This window comes from Saccopteryx leptura, chromosome 1 (assembly GCF_036850995.1).
Source record: "Saccopteryx leptura isolate mSacLep1 chromosome 1, mSacLep1_pri_phased_curated, whole genome shotgun sequence".
NCBI classification, from domain to species: domain Eukaryota; kingdom Metazoa; phylum Chordata; class Mammalia; order Chiroptera; family Emballonuridae; genus Saccopteryx; species Saccopteryx leptura.
The window spans coordinates 59,120,904-59,140,070 of NC_089503.1; the positions used below are offsets into that span (position 1 = coordinate 59,120,904).

Here is a 19,167-nt window from a genome sequence, read left to right on the forward strand (position 1 = left end):
ATTGTTTGGCATATTGTGCTTATCACATAGTGTTTATCACCCTACATTGTAATGATGTATGTCCCCCTCCAGTCCAAGCTCCTTGAGAGTAGTGACGGTGCCTTATCCAGTGCCCACTATGTCAACGGTGCTCAGTAAACATTGGTAGAGTTCATGTATTGTCCTTTATTATAAACTTTGAAGATTCAATAATGAATCAGCCTGACCAGGTGGTGGTGCAGCGGATAGAGCGTCGGACTGGGATGTAGAAGGACCCAGGTTCGAGACCCCGAAGTCGCCAGCTTGAGTGCGAGCTCATCTGGCTTGAGCAAAAAAAAGCTCACCAGCTTGGACCCAAGATCGCTGGCTCAAGCAAGGGGTTACTTGGTCTGCTGAAGGCCCACAGTCAAGGCACATATGAGAAAGCAATCAATGAACAACTAAGGTGTTGCAACGAAAAACTGATGATTGATGCATCTCATCTCTCTCCGTTCCTGTCTGTCCCTAACTATCCCTCTCTCTGTTCCTATAAAAAAAATAAAAATAATGAATCAGTTAAAATCTACCCTAAAGGGGCTCACAGTTAGTAAGGCAGATAGACACGTGGACATGTGATTGAGTACAGTTTGATAAGTACTGCAGCAGAAAACTCCACAGGCACATGGAGAACAGCTGGCTCTAGTGGTAGGAGTGCTGCAGGGGTGCTCTCACGGACCAGGTGACGTGTAAACCAGTGAAGATTCTACCAGTGGGAGATGTGAGATGAACATTGAAAGCCAAAGCTGTAGTGAGGGCAAAGTCATAGATGAGGGAAGAGGACAAAAAGAAGGGATCTGTCATTTACCAGGTACCTGCTATGTAGTAGATCCTGTGCTTGAAGCTTTACATAAATAGTCTAGGTAGAGTGAATACCTGGGCATACCCAGCACAGGATATTTGGAGATTGGGAGTGGGTTGGGGAAGTGAACATGGAACAGGCTGTTCCCTAAGGGACACTGTGGATCCTCCTAGGAATGACCGGTGAGAGGACTAGACAGTGTGGACTGAGGGATCACCTTCCCTGAGTGTTTCAGTGTATCACTTAGGATGTTTTTGGCTGTTAACAACAGAATACCCAACTGAAAATGGCTTCAATACTTAGGAAAGTTTGCTACTTAACAAGAAGTCCAGATTTGCTGGTTGCCAATTAGATTAATTTAGTGATTCAAAACAGTCCTCAGAGGAGATTAAAGAAACTTGACAACTAAATCAGTGTGGTATCCTGGATTGGATCCAGAATATTAAAGTGTAGACTGGTGAAATCCAGAAAAGTGTAAACTAAAACTGGCTGAAGGCCATAGGAGAAATTTCTGTATGATCTTTGTAAATTTTCTGCAAACTTAAAATTATTCTAAACTATAAAAACTCTTTGATTTAAAAATAAAATCTTTAGCAAGGAAAAAGAAATAAAATTAGGAACCAGCTTTTCCCATCTTTCGGTGCTCTCCTCCCTGGCTTGCTGTTTTGTCCTCAGGCTGGTTCCCTCGTGGTCACCGTGAAAAAAACTGCAGTGCCTCTCACTCTCACACAGCAGTAGACACTGCTATCCTTCTTAGTAATGAGGAAAATGCCTCAGCAGCCTTGCAGACATACGTCACTGTCCAGATTGTAATTCATGGCCATGCCTAAAGCAGTCACTGGCAAGAGGAATAGAATGACCATAATTGTCTTGGGTTAATCAAGATTCACCCCATGTCACTGTTACTGGAAATAGTTTGGGATTCCATCAGTCAGGGGAAGGTGGAGAAATAAATGAGTAGGCAGCCGATAGTGTCTGGATGTCCATGGCCATGTCTCAGATACAGGTAAGTCCTTTATTCCTGTCAGTACTGGTGCCTCCTTTCCCTAGCCCTTCCTCAGGACTTTCATGGCCATAGGGGAGTAATGAGGAATCTGTGACCTAACCTTCTATCGCTCTGCACTTGCTCTCTCCGTCTCTGCCCCCCGTGACTTGGCATGGTTTGGTGATGCAGCAGCACTCTTTATAGAGCCTTAGTGAGAGCACAGCTGGCGTGCGCTTGTGGCAACTTGCCCTGATGCTGCTGCTGCCACTCGTTACGATCCTTTTTCTCAAATTCTCTTTGCTGCCATGCCACACTCTTCCCTTCAGATCTCTGTATTTTTGCCTCCATTCTCATCTTTCTGCTCAAATTTTCTTCTTGAGGGCCACCAATGATTAGCTTCTTGCTAGATCCAGCGGCCTTCTATAGGTACAGGTGGTGTCCTCTAGTCTCTAGGTTTCCTGGAGGCCAGGTACTATTTCTCTTTCGCTGTGTAGCCCCAGCCCTTGCACAGGACTGAAGAATTGCATCAAAGGTTTGTTGAGTGCTTGAGTACATATTTTCATGACTCTTAGTGGTAATAAATTCTGTTACTGTTATTCCCCTCTAAAACTTAGCTCCTTTGACTTTGGTGATACTAATAAATTTCCTGGTTTTTCTCTTTCTTCAGGTACTGATTCTTTCCCAAATTTCAGTAGCTTATAAGTACCTACCATGATTCATGGTTATACTTATTGTATGTTTTTAATTGTTGAATCCATGTGCTATTCCTACTATCATTACCATCCCTACAATAGAAATATTTACTGAGTTTAGCCTTTGTCCTTTTGTCTTTTCTTCTCCAGGATTCCTCAGAGACTAGCTGTTCATGGTTTTAGCTGTTACTTATTAGACTCCATAGCTCCTGGCTTGACCTCCTACTTCACCCTTATTTTATTAGGAAGCAGCATGATATAGAAAAAGTATAAATTTTGGAACCAAACTGGCAACCTAATCAATGAGTTTAAACTTTTTTTTTTTTTTAATTTTAATTTAATTTTATTTTTTTACAGAGGCAGAGAGAGAGTCAGAGTGAGGGACAGACAGACAGGAACGGAGAGATGAGAAGCATCAATCATTAGTTTTTCATTGCGCATTGCGACAGCTTAGTTGTTCATTGACTGCCCTCTCATATGTGCCTTGACCATGGGCCTTCAGCAGACTGAGTAACCCCTTGCTCGAGCCAGTGACCTTGGGTCCAAGCTGGTGAGCTTTGTTCAAACCAGATGAGCCCACGCTCAAGCTGGCGACCTCGGGGTCTCGAACCTGGGTCTTCCGCATCCCAGTCTGACGCTCTATCCACTGCGCCACTGCCTGGTCAGGCTAATCAATGAGTTTAAATCCTTATTCAATCATTTACTACTGGATTCAACCATAGGACTTTCCAAATATATGACCATTTTTTATTTACAAAAATGGCAATAATATATGGCTTATTGAACTAATCTAATAGTTCTGTGACCACTGGCAAGTCATTTCACTTTTGTTTTAATTTCCTTGGAGATAAAATATGTAAAGTACTCAACATAAAGTAGACATACTATAAATGATAGTTGTTTCTTACACCTGTTACTATCCCTTGCCCTGAATGCCCTCCTAAAAAGTGTTCTTTATCATCATGATCCAGTGACAAGGCACACAGCCTCAAAAAGTAGAATTATGCTATAGGGCTAGAAATGTTAAAATAACAAAGGAAATATAAATGTTATAAGAGCCCTGGCTGAATGGCGTGGTTGGTTGGGAGCATTATCCCGATAAGCAAAGCTTATGGGTTCAGTCCCCAGTCAGGGCACATACAGGAACAGAGACTGATGTTTCTCTCTCTCTCTCCCTCTCTAAAATCCATTGATAAATTATATATATATATATTTTTATTTTTTTTTGACAGAGTCAGAGAGAGGGACAGATAGGGACAGACAGACAGGAAGGGAGAGAGATAAGGAGCATCAACTCATAGTTGCGGCACCTTAGTTCATTGATTGCTTTCTCATATGTGCCTTGACCATGGGCCTTCAGCAGAGCAAGTGACCCCTTGCTCAAGCCAGTTACCGTGGGCTCAAGCCAATGACATTGGGCTTCAAGCCAGTGACCTAGTGACCATGGGGTCATGACTATGATCCCACGCTCAAGCCAGCAACCCCGCACTCACGCTGGTGAGCCCATGCTCAAGTAGGATGAGCCTGTGCTCAAGCCAGCGACCTCAGGGTTTTGAGCCTGGGTCCTCTGCATCTCAGTTTGATGCTCTATCCATTGCACCACTGCCTGGTCAGGCAATAAATAAATTTTTTAACCAATAATAAATGTTACAAGAGACTGGTGGGGAAAGGGTTTACTATATGAGTTGGTTAGAATTGGTATCCTAGCCTGATCAGGCGGTGGCACAGTGGATAGAGCGTTGGACTGGGATGCGGAGGACCCAGGTTCGAGACCTCGAGGTCCCCAGCTTCAGTGTGGACTCATCTGGTTTGAGCAAAGCTCACCAGCTTGGACCCAAGGTCACTGGCTCAAGCAAGGGGTTACTTGGTCTGCTGTAGCCCCATGGTCAAGGCACATATGAGAAAGCAATCAATGAACAACTAAGGTGTCACAACGAAAAACTGATGATTGATGCTTCTCATCTCTCTCTGTTCCTTTCTGTCTGTCTGTCCCTATCTATCCCTCTCTCTGACTCTCTCTGTCCCTGAAAAAAATTTATTTTTTAAATAATTGAAAAAAAAAAAGAAGTGGCATCCTAGAGGGAATGAGACTAGGGTTTATTAGGTGGGTAAGGTTTGCATATAGAAATTTGGTAATCATACATTTTTTGAAAGGATAAAAAAGAAACTCAGAGGTCAATATCACTTGTTTTTGCTGAAGTAATAACAGTAAGAAATTGACAAAAGATTGTAAATAGTTTCCCACTCTGGCTTAACATGAGATTATGAGACAGAAGGGATGTAAACAAACCTAGGATTACGTTGCAGCACAGTAGAAGTGTATGTCACCCCTGGGGCAGTTCCGAAGTCACAGAGCTTAGTATTCCTGAGAACCAACCAGCATGTAGGCTGCCTAGGTTCTCTGCATCTCTTTCCTTCCCTGTCCTGCCTTTAGGGCATTTAAAATATATATATTAATATCTCTGTTGCGGCCTGACCTGTGGTGGCGCAGTGGATAAAGCGTTGACCTGGAAATGCTGAGGTCGCCGGTTCGAAACCCTGGGCTTGCCTGGTCAAGGCACATATGGGAGTTGATGCTTCCAGCTCCTCCCCCCGTCTCTCTCTTCTCTCTCTCTCTCCCTCTCTCTCTCTTCTCTAAAATAAATAAATAAAATTAAAATTAAAATTAAAAAAATATATCTCTGTTGCGAGGAGATATGTGGATAAAGCAAAGGGTAACAGGGAGAAGAGCTAACTCATAACCCTTTGACTTTTTGTAACTCTTTTCTACTGGAAAGAAAGAAAGGCATAACTTCCATCATCAATATCTAAAAAGAAAAAGGGAATAAAGCTTTGTGTTCAGAGGATAAAACTAAGGCCAATAAAAGAAAGTTATCAGGCCTGACCAGGCGGTGCCTCAGTGGATAGAGCGTTGGACTAGGATGCCGAGGACCCAGGTTCGAGACCCCAAGGTAGCCAGCTTGAGCACGGGCTCATCTGGTTTGAGCAAAGCTCACCAACTTGGACCCAAGGTCGCTGGCTCGAGCAAGGGGTTACTCGGTCTGCTGTAGCCCCACGGTCAAGGCACATATGAGAAAGCAATCAATGAACAACTTTGACTAAGGTGTTGCAATGCGCAATGAAAAACTAATGATTGATGCTTCTCATCTCTCCATTCCTGTCTGTTCCTGTCTATCCCTCTCTCTGACTCTCTCTCTGTCTCTGTAAAAAAAAAAAAAAAAAGAAAGAAAGAAAGTTACCAGGAGCCACATTTAGTTTTTAATATAATTAGAAAGAAGGTGGCAGTGAGGTAATGAGCACCCGTGATCAGGGGACGGACAAGCATGGCTGGCTGGCTGGCTGCTCTGCAGGGTGCTGAAGGGAATTCTGTGCTTAGTTTAGAAGTTGGAAACAGATGATCTTTGAGGTCTTTTGGAACTCTTTGATTCACTAGAGATTGAAATTACCAGATAAAATATCCAGACAGCCTGACCTGTAGTAGCACAGTAGATAAAGCATTGACCTGGAATGCTGAGGTCGCCAGTTTGGCTGGTTCGAAACCCTGGGTTTCCCTGGTCAAGGTACATATGGAGTTGATGCTTCCTGTTCCTCCCCCCCCTTCTCTCTCTCTCTCTCTCTCTCTCTCTCTCTCTTTTTCTCTCTATCTCTTTCCTCTCTAAAATGAATCAAGTCTTAAAAAAAATTTTTTTTAATTTCCAGACAGATGCAGAGCTAGAGAGAATAGCATAGGGAACCTTCTGTACCCATTATTCAGCTTCAGCTACCACCCATGTATGGATCATCTTCTTTTTAAATTAATTTCATTTATTGGGATGACATTGGTTCACAGAACTGTATAGGTTTCAACTTATGAGTAATCTTTGTTTCATGTTTCAAAATATATCATAGAGCCTGACCTGTGGTGGCGCAGTGGGTAAAGCATCGACCTGGAAATACTGAGGTCGCCGGTTCAAAACCCTGGGCCTGCCTGGTCAAGGGACATATGGGAGTTGATGCTTCCTGCTCCTCCCCCACTTCTCTGTCTCTCTCCTCTCTCTCCTCTCTCTCTCTCTCTCCCTCTCTCTCCTTTCTAAAATGAATAAATAAATAAATAAAAATTTAAAAAAAAAGAAGTTAAAAAATATATCATAGACATCATATTATTTCATCTGTCAGTATTTATATATTACCTCTAATAGATAAGGATTTGTGGGGGGAAATATTATTTTTAATAATAACAATACAAGAAAGGATAAGGACCTATTGCTGCTGGTTGGAGTATAAGTTGATTAGCAGATTAATTAAAATAAAATTTAACATAATTTTGGAAAGCAGTTTTTCAGATTTCCAAAAAGTTTGAAAAGTTTAAATAATACTTTTGATTCTTTTCCAGGGTTCTGTACAAAGTCGTAATCTTAATACAGAAATTTTATGCATAAAGAAATTTTTTTTTCTTTGTATTTTTCTGAAGTTGGAAACGGGGAGGTAGTCAGACAGACTCCTGCATGCGCCTAACTGGGATCCACCGGGCATGCCCACCAGGGGGCGATGCTCTGCCCATCTGGGGCGTCGCTCTGTCGCAACTAGAGCCATTCTAGCGCCTGAGGCAGAGGCCACAGAGCCATCCTCATTATCCAGGTCAACTTTGCTGCAATGGAGCCTTGGCTGCAGGAGGGGAAGAGAGAGAGAGGTAGAAAGGAGAGGGAGAAGGGTGGAGAAGCAGATAGGCGCCTCTCCTGTGTGCCCTGGCCAGGAATCAAACCCGGGACTCCTGCACTCCAGGCCGACGCTCTACCACTGAGCCAACTGGCCAGGGCCTGCATAAAGAAATTTTTTATACAGTATGCTCTTAATCATGTAAAATAAAAATTTGCACAAAATGATGAAAAAATACATTGAAATGTCAACAATAATTATGTTTGAGTGGTATATTACAGGTGATTTTTTACTTCTCTGTTTGTTTATTTATTTTTTTAAGAAAACAAGTTTTATTTTATTTTTTTTACAGAGAGACTTAAAGGGATAGACAGGGACAGATAGATGAGAAGCATCAATCATTAGTTTTTCGTTGCACTTTGCGACACCTTAGTTTTCATTGATTGCTTTCTCATATGTGCCTTGACCACGGGCCTTCAGCAGATTGAGTAACCCCTTACTCGAGCCAGTGACCTTGGGTCCAAACCTGTGAGTTTTGCTCAAACCAGATGAGCCTGTGCTCAAGCTGGCAACCTTGGGGTCTCGAACCTGGGTCCTCTGCATCCCAGTCCGACGCTCTATCCACTGCACCACCGCCTGGTCAGACTTCTCTGTTTATTTTTAAAGTTTTCTTCAGTGAGCATTTACTACTTTTATATCAAGTAAGACAAGAACAACAAAAATCTCCTTAATCATTTTATAGATTATCCCAAGTTTCATTTGTCCATGTTCTTCTGAGAAAATAACTTTGAAATTATACTTTTATTTTTGTGGTATAACTTTTTTCCTTATATATATATGGTTAAGTTTATAGACTGAAGAACAATTTGGGAGATTGATTTCTTTTTTTCGAAAAACATTTATATAGACAAATTTCCTGTGAATAATTGTCTTGGATAAGTTTTCAAACAGATATGTAAATCTGTAGGTGCTCGCTCTGTGTCCTTGGCAGGTACCGCTAACGAAATACAAGCCTTCTCACAGAAGGCACTGGCCTTCACAACCCCATAGCCCAGCCTTCTAGGCAGCCACTGCAGGTCCTCATAGTTGGTCTACAATGAGACTTGTTTGCCTTTTTGGGTCGTAGGACTATTTCTTTAGGCTAGTGATGTACAGAAATAAATGAAAATATCGAGCTTTTTTAAAACTCCTTTGAATGTAGCTTTATCTTCAGTTTTCTAAATTTTCTTTCTGCCTTTTAGGTGATGGGAACTGTTTCATTATCCAGCAAGATTTAGACTATGTCATTGACCTCTCCGGCGCTGACTGTGACCCTGTGTACAAGGTACAGGCCTGCCTAGAGACCAGGCCTGGCGGTCCTCACCTGGGCTCTAGAGCTTTGGAGGGGACTGAAACCAGCTATTTTTTTTATTATTAGGGGGGATAAAATAATTAGGGATGGGATAGAAACAAATGGGAATTTTGAGTCAGAAGTCACTTCACCTATTCAGTCAGTTCAGCCGTAAAAATGGTAACAGTGAGAGAATGCATATGAGCGCCCTTTGCAAATTTAAAAATTCTATAAATAGTAACTATTATTATTATTTAAAGTTCAAGACTGGTTATCTTACTTGATTAGAATGGAAAGAGAAAAACAAAGGGGAAATGATATTTATTGACCAAACATTGTCAATATCTGTTTTACAGATACTGTCTCATTGATTAAATGCTATCATTCCATGAAGTATAGGTATTATTATTCCTATTTTTTTTTTTTTTTTTTTTTTTAGTTTTTCCATTGGCTTGAGAAAGAGAGGTGGGGGAAGAGAGTAAGAGAGAGAAGGAAGCATTAACTTGTTTCACTTAGTTGTTCCAGTTAGTTGTGCACTCATTGATTGCTTCTGGTAAGTGCCCTGACTGGGGGTCGAACCCTCGACCTCTGGCATGCTGAGATAAGAACACTTTATCCACTGAGCCATCCGTCCAGGGTCTCCTGATATTTTTCTTGCAATTAAAAAGAATTATACAATTAACATACCTATAAAAATTCAAGCAATACAGACTTATAAGTTCCCTCTAAAACTTTTTTAGTTCAAGTCTTCTTTCCAGAATAACTAGTCTTAACAGTTTGGCTCATATCTTTCATGACTGTTTTTGTGGTTATGTATTTATGTAAATAATATAGTTTTATCTTAGTTTATTCATAATTGGGATTATCCTGTGTATATTGCCTTATGGCTTATTTTACTTTTTATCTTGGAGCTCTTTCCAGATAAATGCATGTAGATCCACTTCATTTCTAAAAGTTTGTGCATAGTGTTTTATATTGTGAATTAACATATTTTCATTTTACAAATAAGGAAACTGCAGCCCCGAGGATTTGAGAAAGTTGCCCATGGTCATGCAGCTATATATTAGCAAACCTGAGATTCAGCTAACTCCCAAATTCATGTTATTTTCACCAATTTAGTGGTTCGTAACCTTCTTTGAGAAGTTGATGAAATTCTCCTCAGAAAAAAGGTACATACTGCCTGGCCTACGGTGGCATAGTGGATAAAGCGTCGACCTGGAACACTGAGGCTGCCGATTCACAACCTTGGGCTTGCCTGACGTCACTGGTTCAAAACCCTAGGCTTGCCCAGTCAAGGCACATAGGAGAAGCAGCTATGAGTAGATGCTTCCCCTTCTTCTCCCTACATCTTTCTCTTCCTCTCCTCTCTTTAATCTCAATAAATTAAATCTTTTTAAAAAGGCACATATTGAGAACTTTGCATATATCAATAATTTTATGAGGTTTGGGGATACCCAGGGCCATCAGTGGTCATCTCCTCCCCAGGTACCAGCCCTGCACTAAACAATGCACAACACTAATGTGTTTGCCCTACACTTGCCTAATTAATATCTCTGTTCTGTAGTCATAGACCCTTGACCCTGGCCAGTCATTTTTTAAATACATTTGAAAAAAATAAAACAAAATCCATATGGATGTAATTCTTTTCTTGTCTTTGGAATCAGTAAAGCTTTTCAGACTTCCTTGTACTAGTTGGGGTGAATGACAAAGCTCTGTCTTTTTGAAATGGAAGAATTCCAGATTAGTTTGAGCTGTGGACTCTTGTGTTCCAGGTAGCCACGTGGGAGAAGCAGATCTACACATGCTGTCGGGATGGCCTTGTGAGGCGCTATCAGCTCTCTGACCTCTGATTCCTCGGAAAGAGGAGCCCCAGTTAATGAAAACAATTGACCCTGATCAACAATGAGCAGCAGCAGCATAAGTCCCTCCCAAGGACCGTGGCTCTTTATCGTCTCGGGCACCCTTTGGAAGTCACAGAAAGCCAGCTGTATTGGCCATGTGGAACTATCATTCTATAACAAAACTTTTAACTGAGTAAGAAGCTCACATGTGCTCTCGGCATTTGCCCAACTTCTTGTATAACTCACCCCAACAACACAGGGCAAGGTTATGGATTGCTTACTATTTGACCTCACACGGGTTGTGTTAAATGTTTACAGGACCAGAATATTAAAGCTTGTTCTCTGAAAGAAATAAAATATGTTTGAAGGAGTCTGAGTTTGAAAAACTTTGTTAAATAATCTTGTTCCAGCAAAGAGTCAGTCAAGTGATGGAACTTCTTTCTCAGGCACCTCCTGCTGCCCGGCTGCAGAGGAGGACTGCCGACAGCAGCAGAAGTACCCGGAGGCAGAGGAGGACTGCCGACAGCAGCAGAAGTACCCGGAGGCAGAGGAGGACTGCCGACAGCAGCAGAAGTACCCGGAGGCAGAGGAGGACTGCCGACAGCAGCAGAAGTACCCGGAGGCAGAGGAGGACTGCCGACAGCAGCAGAAGTACCCGGAGGCAGAGGAGGACTGCCGACAGCAGCAGAAGTACCCGGAGGCAGAGGAGGACTGCCGACAGCAGCAGAAGTACCCGGAGGCAGCAGCCTGGCCAGGATTTCTGCATGGCTAGGAGCACGGCCATCCTAGTTTTCCTGGGACTGAGGGCTTTTCTGCAAATGACATGTTGGTCAGCCTGTATACAGGTGAGGAATTTGAATCGAATCCTTGTAAAGGCAATGACTGTCAAAGCGAGGTGCCTGGAACAGCTTATCAGTATCTTCCAGGAACTTAGAAATAGAAATTCTTGAGCCCCACCTCAGACCTAAATCAGAAATTCTATAGGTAGGGCCCATAATCAGTATTTTAACAAGTCGTCCAGGTTCTGGTGCATGAAGTTTGAGACCTTTGGGAAGAAATGGTAAAGGGCACTTGAGTCCTATGTGGAAGCCAGCACTCACAGGATGGCCCGGCTGGTCTGCAGGGGACGAGGCTGGAGAGGTTGGCAGGGCCCGGGGAGTGAGGGGCTTGAGTGCAGGGAAGGAGCTTGAACTTCACTTGGTTGGCTGTGGGGAACCATGAAGGAGTTCTTGTTTTGTTTTGTCTTGTTTTTTTATTCTGTTCTCAAATTATGAGAGAAAGTTTATTGAGAAAATTCTAGAGGTAGAAGTCAGCCAGCTGGGCTGCACGGGCTCAGGAAACAAGTTACAGAAGCAAAAGAAGGGCCCTTGGAGTTTAGGACAGGGAAGGGCAAAGGTGACAACCTGGGGGACGAAGGAGGAGGGGAAAGGAGCTGGAGAGGGTGGGCACGCCCTTGAGGGGGTTTTTGTTTTTTTAAAGATTTATTGATTTGGGAGAGAGGAGAGAAAGGTGGGGGTTGGGGGAAGGAGTTGGGGGCACCAGCTCATAGTAGTTGCTTCTTGTTATGTGCCTTAAACCAGGCAAGCCCAGTGACCTCAGCATTTAAGGTCCATGCTTTATCCACTGCGCCACAGCAGGTCAGGCTGAGGAGTTTTTTGTTTTGTTTTTTGACAGAGTCAGAGAGAGGGACAGATAGGGACAGACAAAAAAGGAGAAAGATGAGAAGCATCAGTTCTTCATTGCAGCACCTTAGTTATTCATTGATTGCTTTCTCATATGTGCCTTGACCCAACACATATGGCACTACAACAAAGTGACCCCTTGCTCGAGCCTGTGACCTTTTGAGCTCAAGCTAGGAACCATGGGGTCACAACTATGATCCCAGGCTCAAGCCAGCAACTCCGCGCTCAAGCCGGATGAGCCTGTGCTCAAGCTGGTGACCTCGTAGTTTCTAGTCTGGGTCTTCTGCGTCCCAGTCTGACACTCTATCCACTGCGCCACTGCCTGGTCAGGCCAGGCTGAAGGAGTTTTTAAGCAAGGGTATGACATGGTTACTTCTTTTCTTCTCTAAACATAAAAATGAAGTAATAATATATCCCATGGCTTATTTTCACTTAGTATCTCAGTACTTTTAGACATTCCTTATTCTTTTAAACAATTTCTAAAGTATGTATACCATATCTACATTCTAGACATTATTAAAGAAAAAGTTTCTTGCCTGACTAGTGGTGGCGCAGTAGATAGACGTGAACCTGGGACGTGGAGGACCCAGGTTTGAAACCCCATGGTTGCTGGCTTGAAGCCCAAAGGTCGCTGGCTTGAAGCCTAAAGTTGCTGGCTTGAGCCCAAGGTCACTGGCTTGAGCAAGGGGTGATTCATTGGCTTGGCTGAAGCCCCCTGGTCAAGGCATGTACAAGAAGCAATGAACACCTGAAATGACACAACTATAAGTTGATGCTTCTCATCTCTCTCCTTCCCTCTCTCTCGCAAAAGAAAAAAGAAAAAAAAAATTTCTTGGAGTATACAACACTTGAGCTGGGCCGTGTAGGCCAAGACCTAGAATTTATGTAAGAGAAGAAGGTAGTTCCTGACTGGGGCAATAATATGGTTAAAGAGTTCTTAAAGGTATATTCACATGTAATCTTTATTACTATCTTATTACATACCCGTAGTGAGATTCAGAGAAATAAAGTGATTTACCAGGGGTCATAGAGAGCAGGAACTTAAAGTTTATTTTAACTTTAAATTCAATTTTTTCTTGCCTGTTGCTTATACCTAAGCAAAATCATGAAAATAAAATACTGTAATTGATTATTTACTGATTATCTACTCTGTTCTAGGTACTATACTGATATAGTTAATCCTCACAATATTGTTATAAAGGAAATGAGCCTGACCTGTGGTGGCGCAGTGGATAAAGCGTCGACCTGGAATGCTGAGGTCACTGGTTTGAAACCCTGGGTTTCCTGGTCAAGGCACATATGGGAGTTGATGCTTCCTGTTCCTGCCCCTTTCTTTCTCTCTCTCTCTCCCCTCTCTCTAAAATGAATAAAGTCTTTTAAAAAAAAGCAAATGAAATTATTTCTGTTTTACAGATAAAGAAATTGAGGCTTAAGGAATTAAGTACGAGAGCCTTGATTTGGTTCTTGCTCAGTCTGTCTCCAGGGCCTGTGCTCCTTCCACCTCACCATGTGATTGCGAGATCTCTGGGACTAGAGCTGTTTCATTTATTTATTTATTTTTTTTATTTTTTATTTTTTTTACAGAGACAGAGAAAGAGAGTCAGAGTGAGGGATAGACAGGGACAGACAGACAGGAACGGCGAGATGAGAAGCATCAATTATTAGTTTTTCGTTGCACATTGTGACACCTTAGTTGTTCATTGATTGCTTTCTTATATGTGCCTTGACCATGGGCTGTAGCAGACCGAGCAACCCCTTGCTTGAGCCAAGCTGGTGAATTTTTGCTCAAACCAGATGAGCCCATGCTCAAGCTGGTGACCTCAGGGTCTCGAACCTGGGTCTTCCTCATCCCAGTCCGACGCTCTATCCACTGCGCCACCGCCTGGTCAGGCTAGAGCTGTTTCACTTAAGGAGTGATTTGTGATAGGGTCAGGTGACCTAAAGAGACATACCCCAGAGCCTGGACCCAAGGTCGCTGGCTCAAACAAGGGGTTACTCGGTCTGCTGAAGGCCGATGGTCAAGGCACATATGAAAAAGCAATCAATGAACAACTAAGGTGTCGCAATGCGCAACGAAAAACTAATGATTGATGCTTTTCATCTCTCTGTTCCTAAGTCTGTCTGTCCCTGTCTATCTCTCACTCTGACTTTCTCTCTGTCTCTGTAAAAAAAAAAAAAAAAAAAAAAAAAAGAGACATACCCCAGAGTTGAGAAGCATTGATTCCTAGGAGGTCCAAGGAGTGCCTCTGTGAAGTCAGATTAGGAAAACAGGATGAAGCAGGCTGTGGCTTGAGTTCATCACATGGCCACTGTGTCTCTGAGTTCCCACTTCAGGACTGACTTCCCTATTACTCTCACATTCACAAGCCCCATTCAGAGGGCTCCAGAGTTCATATCCTGGTTGTGACGGAAGCAGTGACCCTCAACAGCTGCTGCGAAATCCAGACCCAAACAGAAGGAGCAGAGGCTAGCTCTCAGGTGCCCAAAGCCTGTCTATTGTGAACAGAATAAACACCGGTTTGTAACAGACAAAGCTTTTTTTTTCATTGAGCTGAGGAGTGCATTCTGGATAAGGAGGAGTGGACAGCCACCATCCACAGCACTACAGGCCCAATGAAGCTCTGTGCTAGACCTTGCTCCTTGGTGTTCAGATGCCCCCTTGTGACTTCTTGTGAGAAGTGCCTCTTTCTCAAGCTGGCAGTGGCATCAGCTATTGTACAAATACTCTGTACCAAGCACAGTCCTCACAGTAGCCTTGCAAAGTAAAGGTTTCATTTTTTCAAACAAGTCTCTGTAAATATATGTTATATTTTTTCTAATTTGCTTTTTATTTTGAAATAATTTCAAACTCAAAAATAAGTCGCAGCCTGACCAGGCAGTGGCGCAGTGGCTAGAGCGTCAGACTGGGATGCAGAGGACCCAAGTTCGAGACCCCGAGGTTGCCAGCTTGAGCACGGGCTTATCAGGTTTGAGGAAGGCTCACCAGCTTGAGCCCAAGGTCACTGGCTTGAGCAAGGGGTCACTTGGTCTGCTGTAGACCCCGGTCAAGGCACATATGAGAAAGCAATCAATGGACAACTAAAGAACCACAATGAAGAATTGATGTTTCTCATCTCCCTTCCTGTCTATCTGTCCCTCTCTTTGTCTCTCTCTGTCTCTGCCACACACACACACAAAAAAGTTGCAAAGATGGTACAAGATATTCCATTGTATCCTCACCTAGATCACCTCCCAGTTGTTAACTTTTTATTATGTTTATCATTCTCTTTCTGGCTCGTGAATGTACTACTGCCCTCAAGGAGATGGAGCAGAACTTCCCACTCTTTATGGGTGATCCTTGAAATGACTCACCACCAAAATATACAGTCCAGAAAGGGGGGGAGGATGACTTTACAGTGGAGAAACCAGACAAACACTACCTCAGCAAGTGATCAAGGTCAGCACCCCCAGTTGGCAGCATGTACCTTTGATCTGATGTGATGGGAATGGCACTTTACCTTTGTGGTCTTCCTTCCAAAACCCACAGCCCCCAGTCTAATCTTAAGAAAAACATCACACAAACCCTAATTGTGACCTTGTATGGGTAGCTTGGTTGGTTAGAGTGTCATCCGACACACTAAGGTTGCACGTTCAATTCCTGGTCAGGGCACATAAAAGAATCAACCAATGAAGAAGAACAACAAATTGATTTCTCCCTCTCTAAAATCAGTATATTTATTTGGTTTTTTAATTAAGTGAGAGGCAGGGAGGCAGAGACAGACTCCTGCATGTGCCCGGACCAGGATCCACCTGGCAAGCCTCCTACCAGGCAATGTTCTGCCTGTACTCAGTTGCTTGGCAACCGAGCTATTTTTAGCACCTAAGGTGAGGCCATGGAGCCATCCTCAGTGCCCTTGGCCAGTTTTGCTTGAACCATTCTAGCCCTGGCTGCAGGAGGGGAAGAGAGAGAGAAAGAGAGATGGGAGGGAGGAGAAGTGGAGGAGCAGATGGTCACTTCTGTGTGCCCTGACTGGAAATCAAACCTGGGACTTCTGCATGCCAGGCCAACGCTCTACCACTGAGCAAACCAGCCAGGATCAAAATCAGAAATAATAATAATAATAATAATAATGAATCCTAATTCAGAGATATTCTCTAAAATAACTGACCAGTACTTCTTAAATTGTTAAAGTCATTAAGATCAAGGAAAGTTTGCCTGACCAGGCAGTGGCGCAGTGGATAGAGCACCGACTGGGATGTGAAGGACCCAGTTTCGAGACCCTGAGGTCGCCAGCTTGAGCGCGGGCTCATCTGGTTTGAGCAAAGCTCACCAGCTTGGACCCAAGCTTGCTGGCTTGAGCAAGGGGTTACTCGGTCTGCTGAAGGCCTACGGTCAAGGCACATATGAGAAAGCAATCAATGAACAACTAAGGTGTTGCAACAAAAAACTGATGATTGATGTTTCTTTTTTTTTTTTTCAGAGAGAGGGATAGACAGACAGGAACAGAGAGAGATGAGAAGCATCAATCATCAGTTTTTCATTGTGTGTTGCAACACCTTAGTTGTTCATTGATTGCTTTCTCATATGTGCCTTGACCGTGGGCCTTCAGCAGACCGAGTAACCCCTTGTTCAAGCCAGCAAGCTTGGGTCCAAGCTGGTGAGCTTTGCTCAAACCAGATGAGCCCGCGCTCAAGCTGGCAACCTCAGGGTCTCGAACCTGGGTCCTCCGCATCCCAGTCCGATGCTCTATCCACTGTGCCACCACCTGGTCAGTCTGATTGATGTTTCTCATCTCTCTCCGTTCCTGTCTGTCCCTATCTATCCCTCTCTCTGACTCTCTCTCTCTGTCTCTGAAAAAAAAAAAAAGATCAAGGAAAGTTTGAGAAAGAGTTGTAGTTAAGAGGAACCTAAAGAAACACAAAAACTAAATGTAATACGGGATTCTAGATGGGATCCTGGAACAGAGAAAAAAAGACATTAGGTTAAAATTAGAAAACCTGGCCCTGGCCGGTTGGCTCAGCGGTAGAGCGTTGGCCTGGCATGCGGGGGACCCAGGTTCGATTCCCGGCCAGGGCACATAGGAGAAGCGCCCATTTGCTTCTCCACCCCCCACCCCCCATCCTTCCTCTCTGTCTCTCTCTTCCCCTCCCACAGCCAAGGCTCCATTGGAGCAAAGATGGCCCGGGCGCTGGGGATGGCTCCTTGGCCTCTGCCCCAGGCGCTAGAGTGGCTCTGGTCGCAAAAGAGCGACGCCCCGGAGGGGCAGAGCATCACCCCCTGGTGGGCAGAGCGTCGCCCCTGGTGGGCGAGCCGGGTGGATCCCGGTCGGGCGCATGCGGGAGTCTGTCTGACTGTCTCTCCCCATTTCCAGCATTCATAAAAATGCAAAAAAAAAAAAAAATTAGAAAACCTGCCCTGGCTGGTAGCTCAGTTGGTTAGAGTATCGTTTTCACATGCCAAGGTTGTGGGTTCGATCCCCAGTCAGGGCAGATACAAAAAAATCAACCAATGAATGCATAAGTAAGTGGAACAACAAATTGATGTTTTTCTTTCTCTCTCTCTTCCTTTCTAAAATAAATTGAAAAAAAAAACACCCAGTTATCTGAAAATTATTCACTCTTATTGCTCGATATCACTCCATTAAATTTGATTTCTAAATAAAAATGAGGAAATGTGAATAAGGAATGGACTTCTGATATAAGTCCATTGGTGTACTGATATTGCTTACTATTTGTGACAAAAGTACCCTCTAGTCTATAGGATCATGTAAGTCGTTTAAAATGGGAGGAAATGAATGTGGGGTATTTGAGAACTCTATCTTTACAATTTGTCTGAAAATCTAAAACATTTCTAAAAAAAAACCAAACAGCTAAATGCATTCGTTCTGAAAACTTTTAATTAAAAACTAATTTCTGCCTGACCAAGCGGTGGCGCAGTGGATAGAGCATCGGACTGGGACGTGGAGGACCCAGGTTCAAGACCCTGAGGTTGCCAGCTTGAGTGCGGGCTCATCTGGTTTGAGCAAAGCTCACCAGCATGAGACCAAGGTCACTGGCTCGAGCAAGGGGTCACTTGGTCTGCTGTAGCACCCCGGTCAAGGCACATATGAGAAATCAATCAATGAACAAATGGGGAACCGCAACAAAGAATTGATGTTTCTCATCTCTCTCCCTTCCTGTCTGTCTGTCCCTCTCTCTGACTCTCTCTGTCTCTGCACAAAATAATAATAATAATAATAATAATAATAATAACTAATTGCTGCCTGACCAGGCTGTGGCACAGTGGATAGCGCGTTGGACTGGGATGCAAAGGACCCAGGTTCAAGACCCCGAGGTCGCCAGCTTGAGCTCGGGCTCATCTGGTTTGAGCAGAGCTCACCAGCTTGGACCCAAGGTTGCTGGCTTCAGCAAGGAGTTACTCGGTCTGCTGTAGCCCCCCAGTCAAGGCACATATGAGAGAGCAATCAGTGAACAGCTAAACTTCCACAATGAAAAACTGATGATTGATGCTTCTTATCTCTCTGCGTTTCTGTCTGTCCCTGTCTATCCCTCTCTCTGACTCTCGCTCTGTCTCTGTAAAAAAAAAAAAAACCAAGGCCCTGGCCGGTTGCCTCAGTGATAGAGCATTGGCCTGGCGTGCGGGGGACCCGGGTTCGATTCCCGGGACATAGGAGAAGCGCCCATTTGCTTCTCCACCCCCACCCCCTCCTTCCTCTCTGTCTCTCTCTTCCCCTCCCGCAGCCAAGGCTCCATTGGAGCAAAGATGGCCCGGGCGCTGGGGATGGCTCCTTGGCCTCTGCCCCAGGCGCTAGAGTGGCTCTGGTCGCAGCAGAGCGACGCCCGGGAGGGGCAGAGTATTGCCCCCTGGTGGGCAGAGCGTCACCCCTAATGGGCGTGCTGGGTGGATCCCGGTCGGGCGCATGCGGGAGTCTGTCTGACTGTCTCTCCCCGTTTCCAGCTTCAGAAAAATACAAAACAAACAAACAAACAAACAAAAAACCCCAAAACAAAATAGAACAAAAAAAACCCCAAAACTAATTGCTTCTTAACACCCTGGTTTCTGAGTTACAGAATTAGCCCCAGGTCTCTCAATCCTTTCATTGGTTCTTTCATAAAGTAGAGCTGAGAAGGCGGGTTAAGGTAGGAAGGACTACAACTCCCAGAGTGCCTCTCTGCAGTTGTCAGGAGCAACCAGAGAATGCAGAC

General features: G+C 44.0%; 2 protein-coding genes across 7 annotated transcripts in view; both read left to right on the top strand.

The window, feature by feature from the left end:
• PAAF1 (proteasomal ATPase associated factor 1) overlaps positions 1-10,670 on the top strand; it is a 48,420-nt gene extending 37,750 nt beyond the window's left edge. For all 6 annotated transcript variants that reach the window (XM_066368131.1, XM_066368149.1, XM_066368138.1 and 3 more), the window contains 2 exons: positions 8,371-8,453; positions 10,232-10,670. In XM_066368131.1, the coding sequence (XP_066224228.1) occupies positions 8,371-8,453; positions 10,232-10,309 (161 nt within the window). In that variant the 3' untranslated portion in view covers positions 10,310-10,670. The remainder of the gene's footprint in view (positions 1-8,370; positions 8,454-10,231) is intronic.
• A 58-nt stretch (positions 10,671-10,728) lies between these two features.
• On the top strand, positions 10,729-13,309 carry LOC136394781 (serine/arginine-rich splicing factor 11-like). Its single transcript, XM_066368484.1, has 2 exons — positions 10,729-11,145; positions 13,141-13,309. The coding sequence occupies exons 1-2, from the start codon at positions 10,729-10,731 to the stop codon at positions 13,150-13,152; spliced, it is 429 nt and encodes a 142-aa protein (XP_066224581.1). The 3' UTR covers positions 13,153-13,309.
• Positions 13,310-19,167: the final 5,858 nt, after the last annotated feature.